Consider the following 19,400-nt stretch of genomic DNA (forward strand, 5'->3'; position numbering starts at 1 on the left):
TGTAGTTTATTTGTAAAGGGTGGTACACATCCTTAAAAGATTATTTTAATTACATAGTGTTACCCTGAGAATATAATTTTTAAAATAAACATTTTATTTTAATGGCAAATGCTTCAAATGTGTTATATAAATTATGACTTTTTTATTAGCAAAATATAAAATTTAACGGTGTATTTACACATAATCCTCTGAAAAAATTTTTATTTTGCAATTTTTTAAAATCTCCTATTAACATATTTTTTCCAAACTATTTTTTATGTAGGTAAAATAAATATTTTATTATAATTGCAAAAATTTTAAATGTGTAAAATTAATTATTACTATATTATTAGCAATATAAAAAGTATTATGGTGTATTTACACATACTCCTAAGGAAAAATTTTTATTTTTGCAATTTTTTATTAAATCATATAACCATATTTTTTCCAAACTATTTCTATGTAGGTAAAATTAACATTTTATTATAATGGAAAATGTTTTAAATGTTAAGATAAATTTTGACTTTTTTTTTAACAAAATAAAAAATATAATGGTGTATTTATTCATAATCATATAAAAAATTTTTACTTTTTCAATTTTTTAAAATCTCCTATTAACATATTTTTTCCAAACTATACTTTATGTAGGTAAAATTAACATTTTATTATAATAGCAAATATTTCAAATGTGTCAAATTAATAATTACTGTTTTATTAGCAAAATAAAAAGTATTACGGTGTATTTACACATAATCCTAAGAAAAAAATTTAATTTTTGCAATTTTTTAAAATCTCCTATTAACATTTTTTTTCCAGACTATATTTTATGTGGGTAAAATTAACATTTTATTTAAATGGCAAAAATTTCAAATGTGTAAAATTAATTATTACTATTGTATGTGCCCAACACTTTGGGCCGAAGCACCACTCGGTACTGACCGAGAACATTGTAGGCCAAAAATCGGCCAACTCCGGTTCTAAACGCCGGTTAAGTGGCGTTTAGGCAACCAAATAGACTCGCGCCTTATATATTGAAGGTAGGCATTATATGTGATTGTCGACAACACGGCGGAGCTGTAGAGAAATATATGTATGTGAGAAAACAAGGGAAGAAGGATGGTACAATTTATTTATTTAGGGCTGAAGGCCCTGTGGTCGATCCGGTCTGGTACAATGACCACAGGGGGGAACTATCAATGGGGCAACTTAAAAAACTATATAACTAAGGTAGGTGGTGGCGTGCTGGTGACGGGTTGGCTGGTGACAGGTACAACTGGACGACCGCCGCGGTCTCTCACACAACCCACAGTGGGTGCTGGCGGTCTTACGCGGTGACGCTCTCAGTGGTGGTACTGCAGTGGTGGTGAAGTCGCGTCGCACAGTACTCGGAGCACGCTGGCTATGGTGAAAGAATGGATGAGGTGGTGATATGGTGAAGAAACTTACGAAGTGGGTCGTGGTATGAGGGTGTTGATTTGAGTCTTCACAGTGAAGACAGTCCGTGAGTGAAAAATCAAGTAAGAATAATAATAATTGTAAAGTACGTTATTGCGCTCAATGCGACTAACAAAACAACAAGAAACGAAAAACGTACATAAAAGGTACGTAAAAAAAACAATAATAATAATACAAAAAAAGGGCGTTGGCCGCAGAGAACGAAAACAATAATTATAAAGATGAATTAATAAGAGATAACATATGATAATGTATAAACGGCAAAGCTGACCAACAATTAAATAATATAATAGAAACATAAAGATAATGAATATAATATAAATAGTATATTTATATTGAGATAAATTTTAATGAAAAGGTAGAAGACGGAGTGGAAAATGGAGAGGAAAAAACAATTAAAACGGTGTCGTCGTCGCGCATAAGCGATAAGCACTATGTTTGCCGCGAACAACTATATTATTAGCAAAATAAAAAGTATAACAGTGTATTTACACATAATCCTCTGAAAAAATTTTTATTTTTGCAATTTTTTAAAATCTCTTATTAACATACTTTTTAAAAACTATATTTTATGTGGTTAAAATTAACATTTTATTTTATTGGAAAATTTCAAATGTGTAAGATAAATTATGACTTTTTTATTAGCAAAATAAAAAGTATTACGGTGTATTTATACATAATCCTAAGAAAATATTTTTATTTTTGCAATTTTTAAAATCTCCTATGAACATATTTTTTCCAAACTATATTTAATGTGGTTAAAATTAACATTTTATTTTATTGGAAAATGTTTCAAATGTGTTATATAAATTATGACTTTCTTATTAGCAATATAAAAAGTATTATGGTGTATTTACAAATAATCCTAAGAAAAAATTTTTATTTTTGCAATTTTTAAAATCTCCTATTAACATATTTTTTCCAAACTATACTTTATGTAGGTAAAATTAACATTTTATTATAATAGCAAATATTTCAAATGTGTCAAATTATAATTACTGTTTATTAGCAAAATAAAAAGTATTACGGTGTATTTACACATAATCCTAAGAAAAAATTTTTATTTTTGCAATTTTTTAAATCTCCTATTAACATATTTTTCCAAACTATTTTTATGTAGGTAAAATTAACATTTTATAATAATTGCAAAAATTTAAATGTGTAAAATTAATTATTACTATATTATTAGCAAATAAAAAGTATTATGGTGTATTTACACATACCCTAAGGAAAAATTTTTATTTTGCAATTTTTTATTATATCATATAAAATATTTTTTCCAAACTATTTCTATGTAGGTAAAATTAATATTTTATTATAATGGCAAATGTTTCAAATGTTAAGATAAATTATGACTTTTTTTTAGCAAAATATAAAATATAACGGTGTATTTACACAAAATCCTCTGAAAAAATTTTTATTTTTGCAATTTTTAAAATCTCTTATTAACATATTTTTTTAAAAACTATATTTTATGTGGTTAAAATTAACATTTTATTTTATTGGAATATGTTTCAAATGTGTAAGATAAATTATGACTTTTTTATTAGCAAAAAAAAAGTATTACGGTGTATTTATACATAATCCTAAGAAAAATTTTTATTTTTGCAATTTTTAAAATCTCCTATGAACATATTTTTTCCAAACTATATTTTATGTGGTTAAAATTAACATTTTATTATAATAGCAAATATTTCAAATGTGTCAAATTAATAATTACTGTTTTATTAGCAAAATAAAAAGTATTACGGTGTATTTACACATAATCCTAAGAAAAAAATTTTATTTTTGCAATTTTTTAAAATCTTCTTTTAACATATTTTTTCCAAACTATTTTTTATGTAGGTAAAATTAACATTTTATAATAATTGCAAAAATTTTAAATGTGTAAAATTAATTATTACTGAAGTATTAGCAAAATGAAAAGTATAACAGTGTATCTACAAATCGTTCTAAGAAGTATTTTTAATTTTTTCAATTTTTCATAATCTCCTATTAACATATTTTTTCCAAACTATATTTTTTGTGGTTAAAATTAACATTTTATTTTGATGGAAAATGTTTCAAACGTGTTATATAAATTATGACTTTCTTATTAGCAAAATAAAAAGTATTACGGTATATTCACACATAATCCTTTAAAAAAATTTTATTTTTGCAATTTTTTAAAATCTCCTATTAACATATTTTATCTATACTATATTTTATGTGGGTATAGTTAACATTTTATTATAATAACAAATACATCAAATGTGTCAAATTAATTATTACTATATTATTAGCAAAATAAAAAATATAACAGTGTATCTACAAATCATCCTAAGAAAAATTTTTTTTTTGCAATTTTTTATAATCTCCTATTAACATATTTTTTCCAAACTATATTTATGAGGTCAATATTACTTATATTATAGTATAATTTGATGTTAATACATCTATGATATACATATCATGACATTTACCCTAGTTTTTTTTTATTTGTTCCTTTTTATAATATGAAAATCATACGTTTTTACAAGAGAGTTACTTCATTCTGAGGGTTATGTGATAATTTATGATTGGATATGTTTAAAACATTATTGTCTATTGATTTTAATTCGTAATACTACATTTATGTGATTTGTACTTTATCTTTATACTTTGTATTTTTGTTATTTACATATTCAGTGATTATATTTCCAATGTTACCTATAATTTTATATTTAATGATAATACCTATTTGATTAAAATATGACAAAGCAAATATGTAGTTTATTTGTAAAGGGTGGTACACATCCTTAAAAGATTATTTTAATTACATAGTGTTACCCTGAGAATATAATTTTTAAAATAAACATTTTATTTTAATGGCAAATGCTTCAAATGTGTTATATAAATTATGACTTTTTTATTAGCAAAATATAAAATTTAACGGTGTATTTACACATAATCCTCTGAAAAAATTTTTATTTTGCAATTTTTTAAAATCTCCTATTAACATATTTTTCCAAACTATTTTTTATGTAGGTAAAATAAATATTTTATTATAATTGCAAAAATTTTAAATGTGTAAAATTAATTATTACTATATTATTAGCAATATAAAAAGTATTATGGTGTATTTACACATACTCCTAAGGAAAAATTTTTATTTTTGCAATTTTTTATTAAATCATATAACCATATTTTTTCCAAACTATTTCTATGTAGGTAAAATAACATTTTATTATAATGGAAAATGTTTTAAATGTTAAGATAAATTTTGACTTTTTTTTTAACAAAATAAAAAATATAATGGTGTATTTATTCATAATCATATAAAAAATTTTTACTTTTTCAATTTTTTAAAATCTCCTATTAACATATTTTTTCCAAACTATACTTTATGTAGGTAAAAATTAACATTTTATTATAATAGCAAATATTTCAAATGTGTCAAATTAATAATTACTGTTTTATTAGCAAAATAAAAAGTATTACGGTGTATTTACACATAATCCTAAGAAAAAAATTTAATTTTTGCAATTTTTTAAAATCTCCTATTAACATTTTTTTTCCAGACTATATTTTATGTGGGTAAAATTAACATTTTATTTAAATGGCAAAAATTTCAAATGTGTAAAATTAATTATTACTATTGTATGTGCCCAACACTTTGGGCCGAAGCACCACTCGGTACTGACCGAGAACATTGTAGGCCAAAAATCGGCCAACTCCGGTTCTAAACGCCGGTTAAGTGGCGTTTAGGCAACCAAATAGACTCGCGCCTTATATATTGAAGGTAGGCATTATATGTGATTGTCGACAACACGGCGGAGCTGTAGAGAAATATATGTATGTGAGAAAACAAGGGAAGAAGGATGGTACAATTTATTTATTTAGGGCTGAAGGCCCTGTGGTCGATCCGGTCTGGTACAATGACCACAGGGGGGAACTATCAATGGGGCAACTTAAAAACTACTTATAACTAAGGTAGGTGGTGGCGTGCTGGTGACGGGTTGGCTGGTGACAGGTACAACTGGACGACCGCCGCGGTCTCTCACACAACCCACAGTGGGTGCTGGCGGTCTTACGCGGTGACGCTCTCAGTGGTGGTACTGCAGTGGTGGTGAAGTCGCGTCGCACAGTACTCGGAGCACGCTGGCTATGGTGAAAGAATGGATGAGGTGGTGATATGGTGAAGAAACTTACGAAGTGGGTCGTGGTATGAGGGTGTTGATTTGAGTCTTCACAGTGAAGACAGTCCGTGAGTGAAAAATCAAGTAAGAATAATAATAATTGTAAAGTACGTTATTGCGCTCAATGCGACTAACAAAACAACAAGAAACGAAAAACGTACATAAAAGGTACGTAAAAAAAACAATAATAATAATACAAAAAAAGGGCGTTGGCCGCAGAGAACGAAAACAATAATTATAAAGATGAATTAATAAGAGATAACATATGATAATGTATAAACGGCAAAGCTGACCAACAATTAAATAATATAATAGAAACATAAAGATAATGAATATAATATAAATAGTATATTTATATTGAGATAATTTTTAATGAAAAGGTAGAAGACGGAGTGGAAAATGGAGAGGAAAAAACAATTAAAACGGTGTCGTCGTCGCGCATAAGCGATAAGCACTATGTTTGCCGCGAACAACTATATTATTAGCAAAATAAAAAGTATAACAGTGTATTTACACATAATCCTATGAAAAAATTTTTATTTTTGCAATTTTTAATTCTATCATATAACCATATTTTTTCCAAACTATTTCCATGTAGGTAAAATTAACATTTTATTTTAATGGCAAATGTTTCAAATGTGTTATATAAATTATGACTTTTTTATTAGCAAAATAAAAAGTATTACGGTGTATTTACACATAATCCTAAGAAAAAAATTTTATTTTTGCAATTTTTTAAAATCTTCTTTTAACATATTTTTTCCAAACTATTTTTTATGTAGGTAAAATTAACATTTTATAATAATTGCAAAAATTTTAAATGTGTAAAATTAATTACTGAAGTATTAGCAAAATAAAAATTATAACAGTGTATCTACAAATCGTTCTAAGAAGTATTTTTAATTTTTTCAATTTTTCATAATCTCCTATTAAAATATTTTTTCCAAACTATATTTTTTGTGGTTAAAATTAACATTTTATTTTGATGGAAAATGTTTCAAATGTTAAGATAAATTATGACTTTTTTATTAGCAAAATATAAAATATAACGGTGTATTTACACATAATCCTCTGAAAAAATTTTTATTTTTGCAATTTTTTAAAATCTCCTATTAACATATTTTTTCCAAACTATATTTTATATAGGTAAAATTAACATTTTATTATAATAGCAAATGTTTCAAATGTGTAAGATAAATTATGACTATTTTATTAGCAAAATAAAAAGTATTATGGTGTATTTACACATAATCCTAAGAAAAAATTTTTATTTTTGCAATTTTTTAAAATCTTCTTTTAACATATTTTTTCAAAACTATTTTTTATGTAGGTAAAATTAACATTTTATAATAATTGCAAAAATTTTAAATGTGTAAAATTAATTATTACTATATTATTAGCAATATAAAAAGTATTATGGTGTATTTACACATACCAATAAGGAAAAATTTTTATTTTTGCAATTTTTTATTATATCATATAAAAATATTTTTTCCAAACTATTTCTATGTAGGTAAAATTAATATTTTATTATAATGGCAAATGTTTCAAATGTTAAGATAAATTATGACTTTTTATTAGCAAAATATAAAATATAACGGGGTGTATTTACACATAATCCTCTGAAAAAATTTTTATTTTTGCAATTTTTTAAAATCTCCTATTAACATATTTTTTCCAAACTATATTTATATAGGTAAAATTAACATTTTATTATAATAGCAAATGTTTCAAATGTGTAAGATAAATTATGACTATTTATTAGCAAATAAAAAGTATTATGGTGTATTTACACATAATCCTAAGAAAAAATTTTATTTTGCAATTTTTAAAATCTTCTTTACATATTTTTTCAAAACTATTTTTTATGTAGGTAAAATTAACATTTTTAATAATTGCAAAAATTTTAAATGTGTAAAATTAATTATTACTATATTATTAGCAATATAAAAAGTATTATGGTGTATTTACACATACCCCTAAGGAAAAATTTTTATTTTTGCAATTTTTTATTATATCATATAAAAATATTTTTTCCAAACTATTTCTATGTAGGTAAAATTAATATTTTATTATAATGGCAAATGTTTCAAATGTTAAGATAAATTATGACTTTTTTTTAGCAAAATATAAAATATAACGGTGTATTTACACAAAATCCTCTGAAAAAATTTTTATTTTTGCAATTTTTTAAAATCTCTTATTAACATATTTTTTAAAAACTATATTTTATGTGGTTAAAATTAACATTTTATTTTATTGGAAAATGTTTCAAATGTGTAAGATAAATTATGACTTTTTTATTAGCAAAATAAAAAGTATTACGGTGTATTTATACATAATCCTAAGAAAATATTTTTATTTTTGCAATTTTTAAAATCTCCTATGAACATATTTTTTCCAAACTATATTTTATGTGGTTAAAATTAACATTTTATTTTATTGGAAAATGTTTCAAATGTGTTATATAAATTATGACTTTCTTATTAGCAATATAAAAAGTATTATGGTGTATTTACAAATAATCCTAAGAAAAAATTTTTATTTTTGCAATTTTTAAAATCTCCTATTAACATATTTTTTCCAAACTATACTTTATGTAGGTAAAATTAACATTTTATTATAATAGCAAATATTTCAAATGTGTCAAATTAATAATTACTGTTTTATTAGCAAAATAAAAAGTATTACGGTGTATTTACACATAATCCTAAGAAAAAAATTTTATTTTTGCAATTTTTTAAAATCTTCTTTTAACATATTTTTTCCAAACTATTTTTTATGTAGGTAAAATTAACATTTTATAATAATTGCAAAAATTTTAAATGTGTAAATTAATTATTACTGAAGTATTAGCAAAATGAAAAGTATAACAGTGTATCTACAAATCGTTCTAAGAAGTATTTTAATTTTTTCAATTTTTCATAATCTCCTATTAACATATTTTTCCAAACTATATTTTTTGTGGTTAAAATTAACATTTTATTTTGATGGAAAATGTTTCAAACGTGTTATATAAATTATGACTTTCTTATTAGCAAAATAAAAAGTATTACGGTATATTCACACATAATCCTTTAAAAAAATTTTATTTTTGCAATTTTTTAAAATCTCCTATTAACATATTTTATCTATACTATATTTATGTGGGTATAGTTAACATTTTATTATAATAACAAAATATCAAATGTGTCAAATTAATTATTACTATATTATTAGCAAAATAAAAAATATAACAGTGTATCTACAAATCATCCTAAGAAAAATTTTATTTTTGCAATTTTTTATAATCTCCTATTAACATATTTTTTCCAAACTATATTTTATGAGGTCAATATTACTTATATTATAGTATAATTTGATGTTAATACATCTATGATATACATATCATGACATTTACCCTAGTTTTTTTTATTTTTGTTCCTTTTTATAAATATGAAAATCATACGTTTTTACAAGAGAGTTACTTCATTCTGAGGGTTATGTGATAATTTATGATTGGATATGTTTAAAACATTATTGTCTATTGATTTAATTCGTAATACTACATTTATGTGATTTGTACTTTATCTTTATACTTTGTATTTTTTGTTATTTACATATTCAGTGATTATATTTCCAATGTTACCTATAATTTTATATTTAATGATAATACCTATTTGATTAAAATATGACAAAGCAAATATGTAGTTTATTTGTAAAGGGTGGTACACATCCTTAAAAGATTATTTTAATTACATAGTGTTACCCTGAGAATATAATTTTTAAAATTAACATTTTATTTTAATGGCAAATGTTTCAAATGTGTAAGATAAATTATGACTTTTTTATTAGCAAAATAAAAAGTATAACAGTGTATCTACAAATATTTCTAAGAAAAAATTTTAATTTTTTCAATTTTTCATAATCTTCTATTGACAAATTTTTTCCAATCTATATTTTATGTGGTTAAAATTAACATTTTAGTTTAATATAAAATGTTTCAAATGTTAAGATAAATTATGAATTTTTTATTAGCAAAATACAAAATATAACGGTGTATTTACACCTAATCCTGAGAAAAAATTTTTATTTTTTCAATTTTTAGAACTGTCCTATTAACATATTTTTTCTAAATTATATTTAATATAGGTAAAATAAATATTTTATTATAATTGCAAAAATTTTAAATGTGTAAAATTAATTATTTCTATATTATTAGCAATATAAAAAGTATTATGGTGTATTTACACATACTCTTAAGGAAAAATTTTTATTTTTGCAATTTTTTATTATATCATATAACCATATTTTTTCCAAACTATTTCTATGTAGGTAAAATTAACATTTTATTATAATGGCAAATGTTTCAAATGTTAAGATAAATTTTGACTTTTTTTTTAGCAAAATAAAAAGTATTATGGTGTATTTACAAATAATCCTAAGAAAAAATTTTTATTTTTGCAATTTTTAAAATCTCCTATTAACATATTTTTTCCAAACTTTATTTTATGAGGTCAATATTACTTATATTATAATATAATATGATGTTAATACATCTATGATATACATATCATGACATTTACCCTAGTTTTTTTTTATTTTGTTCCTTTTTATAAATATGAAAATCCTATGTTTTTTATGAGTGAGTTACTACATACTGAGGGTTATGTGATAATTTATGATTGTATATGTTTAGAACATTATTGTCTATTGATTTTAATGCTTAATACTACATTTATGTGATTTGTACTTTATCTTTATACTTTGTATTTTTGTTATTTACATATTCACTCATTATATTTCCAATGTTACCTATAATTTTATATTTAATGATAATACCTATTTGATTAAAATATGACATAGCAAATATATAGTTTATTTGTAAAGGGTGGTTCACATCCTTCAATGATTAATTGTTATTTTAAAAAAAAATGTATCAAGGATATTCATTTTGTCATCAGAAACCTAATAAGTTTGATATGAGTGCATTAATTCGACTAGTTAAACTGTATACAGACTCATAAAAACAACACACATCATTGTAAAAGTAATACATTCATCACTCGACGTTCTTCCGAAATCTAATAACGGTTGGCGCACGTGAATGTGTGTGTGTGTGTGTGTGTGTGTTGTCCTGTAATGCTATTTAGGGCACCTGGTTTTCGTACTTGGGTCGCACGAACTTATAATATTTATATCAGGGTTGGCAAAATGATAAATGTCAACAAATCAATAGTGGGTGGCTTCTCTCCCCAAATTATGTATTTCATGTTTTATTTTTTTTTTTTCGTAGATATAATCATAATATACAGCATTATATAGATTGTATATTTTCTTCTAAAAACAAATTTAAAAAAGATTACAATCTTTAAATGGCCATAACTTGCTTAAATACTAAAATAGCACAACAAATATATCTGATATCAGTATAGATTAAGTAAAGATAATATAGTAGGTAAGATAGATGATGTAAGGTCCAACTACAATTATTTTATTATAAGAATTTCCCACCTTGGTCAAAATCATTTTTCAAAGGAACCGCTTAGTCCTACTGGCCCCTAAAACCTGGCTACCAGTGTTGCTACTTACTCACTGCGCTCCTTCAGATATTCAAAACGTAAACCTCCCTCGATTTGCTATGCAACAACGGCTCAAGAGGGTCATTGGATAAAAACCCATTTTCTAAATAAATAAATTAATTAAAAAATTAATTTAAGTATTTATATTTCAAAGTTGTTACACTTGCATGTTCGTTCGGCGCGATTTATACGTTTACTCCATGAAAAATCCATTAGAATTAATCTGGCTTTTATCGCAACGTCCAACTGTACGATTTCCGACTACTACCTACACACTTTACTTTTCACTAGTTAGTTCTTACGATATTTGCTTCAAGTGTGTGTGTCCGACCTAGGATACACATTTACAGTGAGTTGTCTGTGCTTCTAGTTTGTTTTATAGCAGTTAATATTATAACATATAGCCTTACATTTTTTATACTTGATTAAGATTTACGTTTTCAAATACTATAATATTCAAATCGATTTCATCAGAATACATACAACTTTCAAATACCAAATTGTTCACTCACAGAAAATGGCCCAAACTGAAGCTGTAAAACAGGTGAATTAATTAATATATATATTTTCTGCATAATCAGTTGAAAATAATCAATACAATATGATTGATGGAATAACTAAAAATCAAAAATTTTTAGAGATCATTTTACTCGCGTTTCAGATTTTTAGTGTACTGTATATTAAACTCATCGTTACAGCATGGATTTATATGCATTTGCATATTTATTCTGGTTAATCATATGATAATATTATGCTAAGTGAGCATAATACTTGTTTCATAGCATAGCGGTTTGAAAATGAATTTTTTTTGTGCATATTTTTATAATACATTTTTTAATATATACAATTATTAGGTATAATATGAGAAAAAAATATTATTTTTTCATAGCTTCAATTAATATTAAAATAAATTAATAGGTATGGTTAAAGATATAAATGGTTTTCCCAAATATGATCTTCGATCAATAATTGCGGAAATAAAATATTTATACCAAGATAAAAAAATATTGATTACGACCACGATTAACCATCGATATTATTTCACTATTGTTTAAAAAATATTTTTTTTTATTTGACTTACATATTTTAACATTTTAGTGCATATATTTATGTATATTTTAAATTTTTTAGTACATATTCAATGGTTTTTACTTCATATAAATCTGTGCTCTGCAGTCATCATTAACATGGTCAAACATCAATTAAATCTTGTAATAAACCTTTTTCACAAATTAATTTCATTAAGATTATCATCATGTTATTAACTTTCTATATACAATTCTCTACTTATTATTTATATTTTATTAATTATTTATGTTTTTCAGGCAAAAGAATTACATGAAACATTGCAGGCTGACGTATGTATTGAAACTATTTTTACTTGTAAGATTAAATTTGTGTCTGCAGATCTCTAAAATTTTTGTTTCAACATGTATTATATAATCTAGTATATTTTCTTGTTTCCAAAAGTAACAATTTTTGTACGCTTTACTCAACTAGAATAAATCCTATTATCAATTTTTAAATTATCAAATATTCTTATGATAAACATGATTTGATATCATATTATAGTTATTGATAAAAGAAATGAATTGTAAAAATAATGCTTCAATAGTGATTATCTTTTAGTTGTAGCTTTATAAATTATATATTTATAACTGTTGACATCTTTTCAATATCTGTATATTATTTTTTATATTTTAATTATCGAGATCAAATTTAATGTAATACTTTGAACATATAAAATAAAAATATATAATTTTAAGAATATATGGTGTTCAAGTGCTAAATCTTAATACTTATTATAATTTTTTATGTTAATTTTAAATTATAGGCAGAGAATCTTTTAGTTCAAAAATTTCCAGAACGAATATTACATTTAAACGAGTTACTCAAAATGCCTGAGTTCGAAGTTGCTTCAAATGTCATGAAATTGGAATGTAATAAAAAGTAATTATATTGAATATTATTATGCTTTGGTTTAAAATTATTAAATATTTAAACAATTATTTGATTTTAGTTCAGATTTCATTTCGGGACAAACACTCATACCATCCAATAAAAAAATTATTGAAGTTATGGAAATTGTTAAACCCAATCTCAAACAATTAATTGACGACGCCAAAGCTGTTCGTAAAATATTATAATATTTACACAATTATCACAATCATTTATTTTTGTATTTTTAGTTGGCGATGTGGGTATCCTTATTAATACCAAAGATTGAAGATGGAAATAACATCTATGATATACATATCATGACATTTACCCTAGTTTTTTTTTATTTTGTTCCTTTTTATAAATATGAAAATCCTATGTTTTTTATGAGTGAGTTACTACATACTGAGGGTTATGTGATAATTTATGATTGTATATGTTTAGAACATTATTGTCTATTGATTTTAATGCTTAATACTACATTTATGTGATTTGTACTTTATCTTTATACTTTGTATTTTTGTTATTTACATATTCACTCATTATATTTCCAATGTTACCTATAATTTTATATTTAATGATAATACCTATTTGATTAAAATATGACATAGCAAATATATAGTTTATTTGTAAAGGGTGGTTCACATCCTTCAATGATTAATTGTTATTTTAAAAAAAAATGTATCAAGGATATTCATTTTGTCATCAGAAACCTAATAAGTTTGATATGAGTGCATTAATTCGACTAGTTAAACTGTATACAGACTCATAAAAACAACACACATCATTGTAAAAGTAATACATTCATCACTCGACGTTCTTCCGAAATCTAATAACGGTTGGCGCACGTGAATGTGTGTGTGTGTGTGTGTGTGTGTTGTCCTGTAATGCTATTTAGGGCACCTGGTTTTCGTACTTGGGTCGCACGAACTTATAATATTTATATCAGGGTTGGCAAAATGATAAATGTCAACAAATCAATAGTGGGTGGCTTCTCTCCCCAAATTATGTATTTCATGTTTTATTTTTTTTTTTCGTAGATATAATCATAATATACAGCATTATATAGATTGTATATTTTCTTCTAAAAACAAATTTAAAAAAGATTACAATCTTTAAATGGCCATAACTTGCTTAAATACTAAAATAGCACAACAAATATATCTGATATCAGTATAGATTAAGTAAAGATAATATAGTAGGTAAGATAGATGATGTAAGGTCCAACTACAATTATTTTATTATAAGAATTTCCCACCTTGGTCAAAATCATTTTTCAAAGGAACCGCTTAGTCCTACTGGCCCCTAAAACCTGGCTACCAGTGTTGCTACTTACTCACTGCGCTCCTTCAGATATTCAAAACGTAAACCTCCCTCGATTTGCTATGCAACAACGGCTCAAGAGGGTCATTGGATAAAAACCCATTTTCTAAATAAATAAATTAATTAAAAAATTAATTTAAGTATTTATATTTCAAAGTTGTTACACTTGCATGTTCGTTCGGCGCGATTTATACGTTTACTCCATGAAAAATCCATTAGAATTAATCTGGCTTTTATCGCAACGTCCAACTGTACGATTTCCGACTACTACCTACACACTTTACTTTTCACTAGTTAGTTCTTACGATATTTGCTTCAAGTGTGTGTGTCCGACCTAGGATACACATTTACAGTGAGTTGTCTGTGCTTCTAGTTTGTTTTATAGCAGTTAATATTATAACATATAGCCTTACATTTTTTATACTTGATTAAGATTTACGTTTTCAAATACTATAATATTCAAATCGATTTCATCAGAATACATACAACTTTCAAATACCAAATTGTTCACTCACAGAAAATGGCCCAAACTGAAGCTGTAAAACAGGTGAATTAATTAATATATATATTTTCTGCATAATCAGTTGAAAATAATCAATACAATATGATTGATGGAATAACTAAAAATCAAAAATTTTTAGAGATCATTTTACTCGCGTTTCAGATTTTTAGTGTACTGTATATTAAACTCATCGTTACAGCATGGATTTATATGCATTTGCATATTTATTCTGGTTAATCATATGATAATATTATGCTAAGTGAGCATAATACTTGTTTCATAGCATAGCGGTTTGAAAATGAATTTTTTTTGTGCATATTTTTATAATACATTTTTTAAATATATACAATTATTAGGTATAATATGAGAAAAAAATATTATTTTTTCATAGCTTCAATTAATATTAAAATAAATTAATAGGTATGGTTAAAGATATAAATGGTTTTCCCAAATATGATCTTCGATCAATAATTGCGGAAATAAAATATTTATACCAAGATAAAAAAATATTGATTACGACCACGATTAACCATCGATATTATTTCACTATTGTTTAAAAAATATTTTTTTTTATTTGACTTACATATTTTAACATTTTAGTGCATATATTTATGTATATTTTAAATTTTTTAGTACATATTCAATGGTTTTTACTTCATATAAATCTGTGCTCTGCAGTCATCATTAACATGGTCAAACATCAATTAAATCTTGTAATAAACCTTTTTCACAAATTAATTTCATTAAGATTATCATCATGTTATTAACTTTCTATATACAATTCTCTACTTATTATTTATATTTTATTAATTATTTATGTTTTTCAGGCAAAAGAATTACATGAAACATTGCAGGCTGACGTATGTATTGAAACTATTTTTACTTGTAAGATTAAATTTGTGTCTGCAGATCTCTAAAATTTTTGTTTCAACATGTATTATATAATCTAGTATATTTTCTTGTTTCCAAAAGTAACAATTTTTGTACGCTTTACTCAACTAGAATAAATCCTATTATCAATTTTTAAATTATCAAATATTCTTATGATAAACATGATTTGATATCATATTATAGTTATTGATAAAAGAAATGAATTGTAAAAATAATGCTTCAATAGTGATTATCTTTTAGTTGTAGCTTTATAAATTATATATTTATAACTGTTGACATCTTTTCAATATCTGTATATTATTTTTTATATTTTAATTATCGAGATCAAATTTAATGTAATACTTTGAACATATAAAATAAAAATATATAATTTTAAGAATATATGGTGTTCAAGTGCTAAATCTTAATACTTATTATAATTTTTTTATGTTAATTTTAAATTATAGGCAGAGAATCTTTTAGTTCAAAAATTTCCAGAACGAATATTACATTTAAACGAGTTACTCAAAATGCCTGAGTTCGAAGTTGCTTCAAATGTCATGAAATTGGAATGTAATAAAAAGTAATTATATTGAATATTATTATGCTTTGGTTTAAAATTATTAAATATTTAAACAATTATTTGATTTTAGTTCAGATTTCATTTCGGGACAAACACTCATACCATCCAATAAAAAAATTATTGAAGTTATGGAAATTGTTAAACCCAATCTCAAACAATTAATTGACGACGCCAAAGCTGTTCGTAAAATATTTATAATATTTACACAATTATCACAATCATTTATTTTTGTATTTTTAGTTGGCGATGTGGGTATCCTTATTAATACCAAAGATTGAAGATGGAAATAATTTTGGAGTATCTGTGCAAGAAGAAACTATTTCTGCTATAAGCGACGTTGAAATAACAACAGGCAAATCTCTAATTCAGATATCACATTACAATTTATTTCGTGCACAACTTATTTCCAAGGTTTGTACTAATTTTATTAATTGGAATTAGTTTATGTAATTATTATACTATGATGTTACAATACTTTTATATGTTATATGTTAGTAAGACTGAGAAATTATGTGTTAGTGTAATGAGTTTTTACATCAAAATAATATTAATGCCCTCTTCGTTATTTCTGACCCTCAAATAATTCCAATATAATTTAAAATTTTGAAATATGATGTGAATGAGAAATATTTCAATATCCTATAAAAGCAGGTGCTCTCCAAAATCATTTTTTCTTCCCCGACATTACTATGTCTATACAACAGATCTACCATAGCTACTTAAATGGACGGTACTGCCATAAATTAATCTAACTGAGATATAATCACTAGTACAGACAACCTGCAAAACTACCAAATTCAACTTGAATAGTGGATCATTTTATAAAAATAAAATTAACAAAATCAAATCTATTTATGTCACTTATAGTTTCAACCCTAAAAATATTCTTACTATTCTCCTAAATTACCAAATAATCCCCATACATAGTTTTATTAAATACCTAAATCCCCTCCTTGACTGTTTTTTACAAATGAAATAAAAAAAGAAATATAAGTAAATACTAAATTATAAAATAATGATTGAAGACAGTTTATTTGTTGTATATTTTAACACTTATTAAAAATGATTTATAAGTTGATAAGAAAAATTATGATTTCTCTAAAATTAAAATAATTCATGATCCTGTTCATTCAAGGGTAGAGATTTTAAGTGGCTCTGTTAATATTAATACTCAAAATAAGAATTTTGATACTTTTATTTCTTTTTATTAATGAATATGAATTAGAAAAATTTTTAAAATTATACATTTAAGGTATTAATTGTTTTATTATATTTAAATACTAACTAGTTACTAGTAGTAAAACACATATAAAAATATAAAATAACACATTTAAAATTTTATGACAAAAACAAATAAATGAGATTTTTAATAAATTAAATCACTTTTTTCAGGTTTGCAAATACCCATTGATTGAAGACTATCAGTATGCTGTTGCAGAATTGGACGAAAGGCAATGCTTCTTTTTGTCTCTTGCCATGCACGATGCCCGTAATTCTTATTCTACAATGCATGAACTAGTTATTAAAAACTTCGACAAAATAAAGAAGCCACGGTCATCAAACAATGACTGTCTTTATTAAGTGCAGTAAGATCATACACAAAAAAAACAACAAAGACTAGAGATATCTCTAATTTCTAGCCTTCATTCTAAAAACTTTAAAATTTAAATTTATATCCTTATCATTTCCTCAACATATTCATTTTTATGTCAATAATACAAGTAACATTTTAACAATGAAAATAAGATATTATACAAAATGTTTACTTCAGTTTAACATTTAAGATGTGCATGGTAATAAATAAAAATATTATTTCTTTAATGTTTCTAATTTACACTAATTTACAACTTACATGCATCCAATCCTATTAAATTCTAAATTTATGTGAAACAGACAATATATTATGACATAGACAATAATATTTGAATTGAAAAAAGTGATCGAAAATTGTTATGTCTTCTTGATTTAGTATCTCTTTTAACTAGTAGTATTGATTTTTTTAGCATATCTACTATTTACATCAGGGGTCGTCAACCAGTTGATTAAGACTGACTGATTGATATTTCTATTAATATAGGTCAATCGTTAAAAAAAACTTAATGTTCAAATTATCGGTTGATTCTGTAATAAATTATTACTATTACTATTATTATTATTGTTATTATTAATATGAAAAAAACAATAAATAATTATTATTTGGAGATTATTTGATTGGTAGGTGAATTAGTTGGTAATTTTGGTTATCAAATAAAATTATAATTTATTATATAATGTAGATAGGTTCATTCAACACATAAGTATATATACCAAAAACCAAAATTCAGTTAAGTTTCAATATTTGTATAAGATTTAAACATACTGTGAAATATCCTGGACTATATATACACTGCTAGAATTCTCAATAAAGTTATGTTATACTTCTTCAATATCTACATATTACTTTTAGATAAGTTCTTGTATATATTACTTATTCATTTTATAAATTTTTTTATCATCAAAAACTGGTTAATATTGTACTTTTAAATAGATATGTTAGGTACATAAATTACTACACTTATTTCATAGCAATAACTTCGACTTGATACTCTTTGATATTCAAGTACTCTATACACAAAATATAAAAACCGTGATGAATAAAAAATTAAAAAATATCACCTACCCTGTTAAATTATACTATTTATTAATCAACAAATAAGACAATCTGAAATTATTTTTATATTAGGATTATAAGTTATTTAATTTGAATTAAATTTTGTAAGTTTCGAGTAAAATTAAGTTAGATAAATTCTTAATTTAATGGTTCGTCCAATTTATTCCTATGATTCATGTACAGATTTTCAATTAGTAATAATACATTAAAAGATATTACAACAACACAATGTGTAAATAATATCAAACTTTCTTCAAAAATCAGTTTCCAGGCAAAAGTACCTTAATTAAAATTTCCATTACTACTACCGTGATTAATTAAATCAATTAAATCTCTAAAATTTTTCTCCATAAAAGCCAATCAAAATTTATAGGATTTAATC

The 19,400-nt window shown here is 23.9% G+C and overlaps 1 protein-coding gene across 10 annotated transcripts; it reads left to right on the forward strand.

Moving 5' to 3' along the window:
* Positions 1-10,953: 10,953 nt before the first annotated feature.
* Positions 10,954-18,189, forward strand: LOC114128799 (proteasome activator complex subunit 3-like). Of its 10 annotated transcripts, XM_027993382.2 has the most exons (7): positions 14,329-14,765; positions 14,847-14,960; positions 15,743-15,775; positions 16,253-16,368; positions 16,439-16,547; positions 16,609-16,779; positions 17,761-18,189. In XM_027993382.2, the coding sequence occupies exons 2-7, from the start codon at positions 14,934-14,936 to the stop codon at positions 17,947-17,949; spliced, it is 645 nt and encodes a 214-aa protein (XP_027849183.2). In that variant the 5' UTR covers positions 14,329-14,765; positions 14,847-14,933; the 3' UTR covers positions 17,950-18,189. The 10 variants fall into 10 exon arrangements, with proteins under 10 accessions (XP_050065459.1, XP_050065460.1, XP_050065461.1 ...); XM_050209502.1 differs by lacking the exons at positions 14,329-14,765; positions 14,847-14,960; positions 15,743-15,775; positions 16,253-16,368; positions 16,439-16,547 and adding exons at positions 10,954-11,696; positions 12,478-12,510; positions 12,987-13,102; positions 13,173-13,281; XM_050209503.1 differs by lacking the exons at positions 14,329-14,765; positions 14,847-14,960; positions 15,743-15,775; positions 16,253-16,368 and adding exons at positions 10,957-11,696; positions 12,478-12,510; positions 12,987-13,102.
* Positions 18,190-19,400: the final 1,211 nt, after the last annotated feature.

The sequence above is a fragment of the Aphis gossypii genome, unplaced genomic scaffold, assembly GCF_020184175.1.
Source record: "Aphis gossypii isolate Hap1 unplaced genomic scaffold, ASM2018417v2 Contig00498, whole genome shotgun sequence".
Taxonomy (NCBI): Eukaryota; Metazoa; Arthropoda; class Insecta; order Hemiptera; family Aphididae; genus Aphis; species Aphis gossypii.

Bases quoted from the DNA above. Each gene is read 5' to 3' on its own strand.
- LOC114128799 (XM_050209502.1), top strand. From the start codon at position 11,670: ATGGCCCAAACTGAAGCTGTAAAACAG. The intron at 11,697-12,477 runs GTGAATTAATTA...TATGTTTTTCAG, and splicing joins AAACTGAAGCTGTAAAACAG to GCAAAAGAATTACATGAAAC. The intron at 12,511-12,986 runs GTATGTATTGAA...TTTAAATTATAG, and splicing joins ATGAAACATTGCAGGCTGAC to GCAGAGAATCTTTTAGTTCA.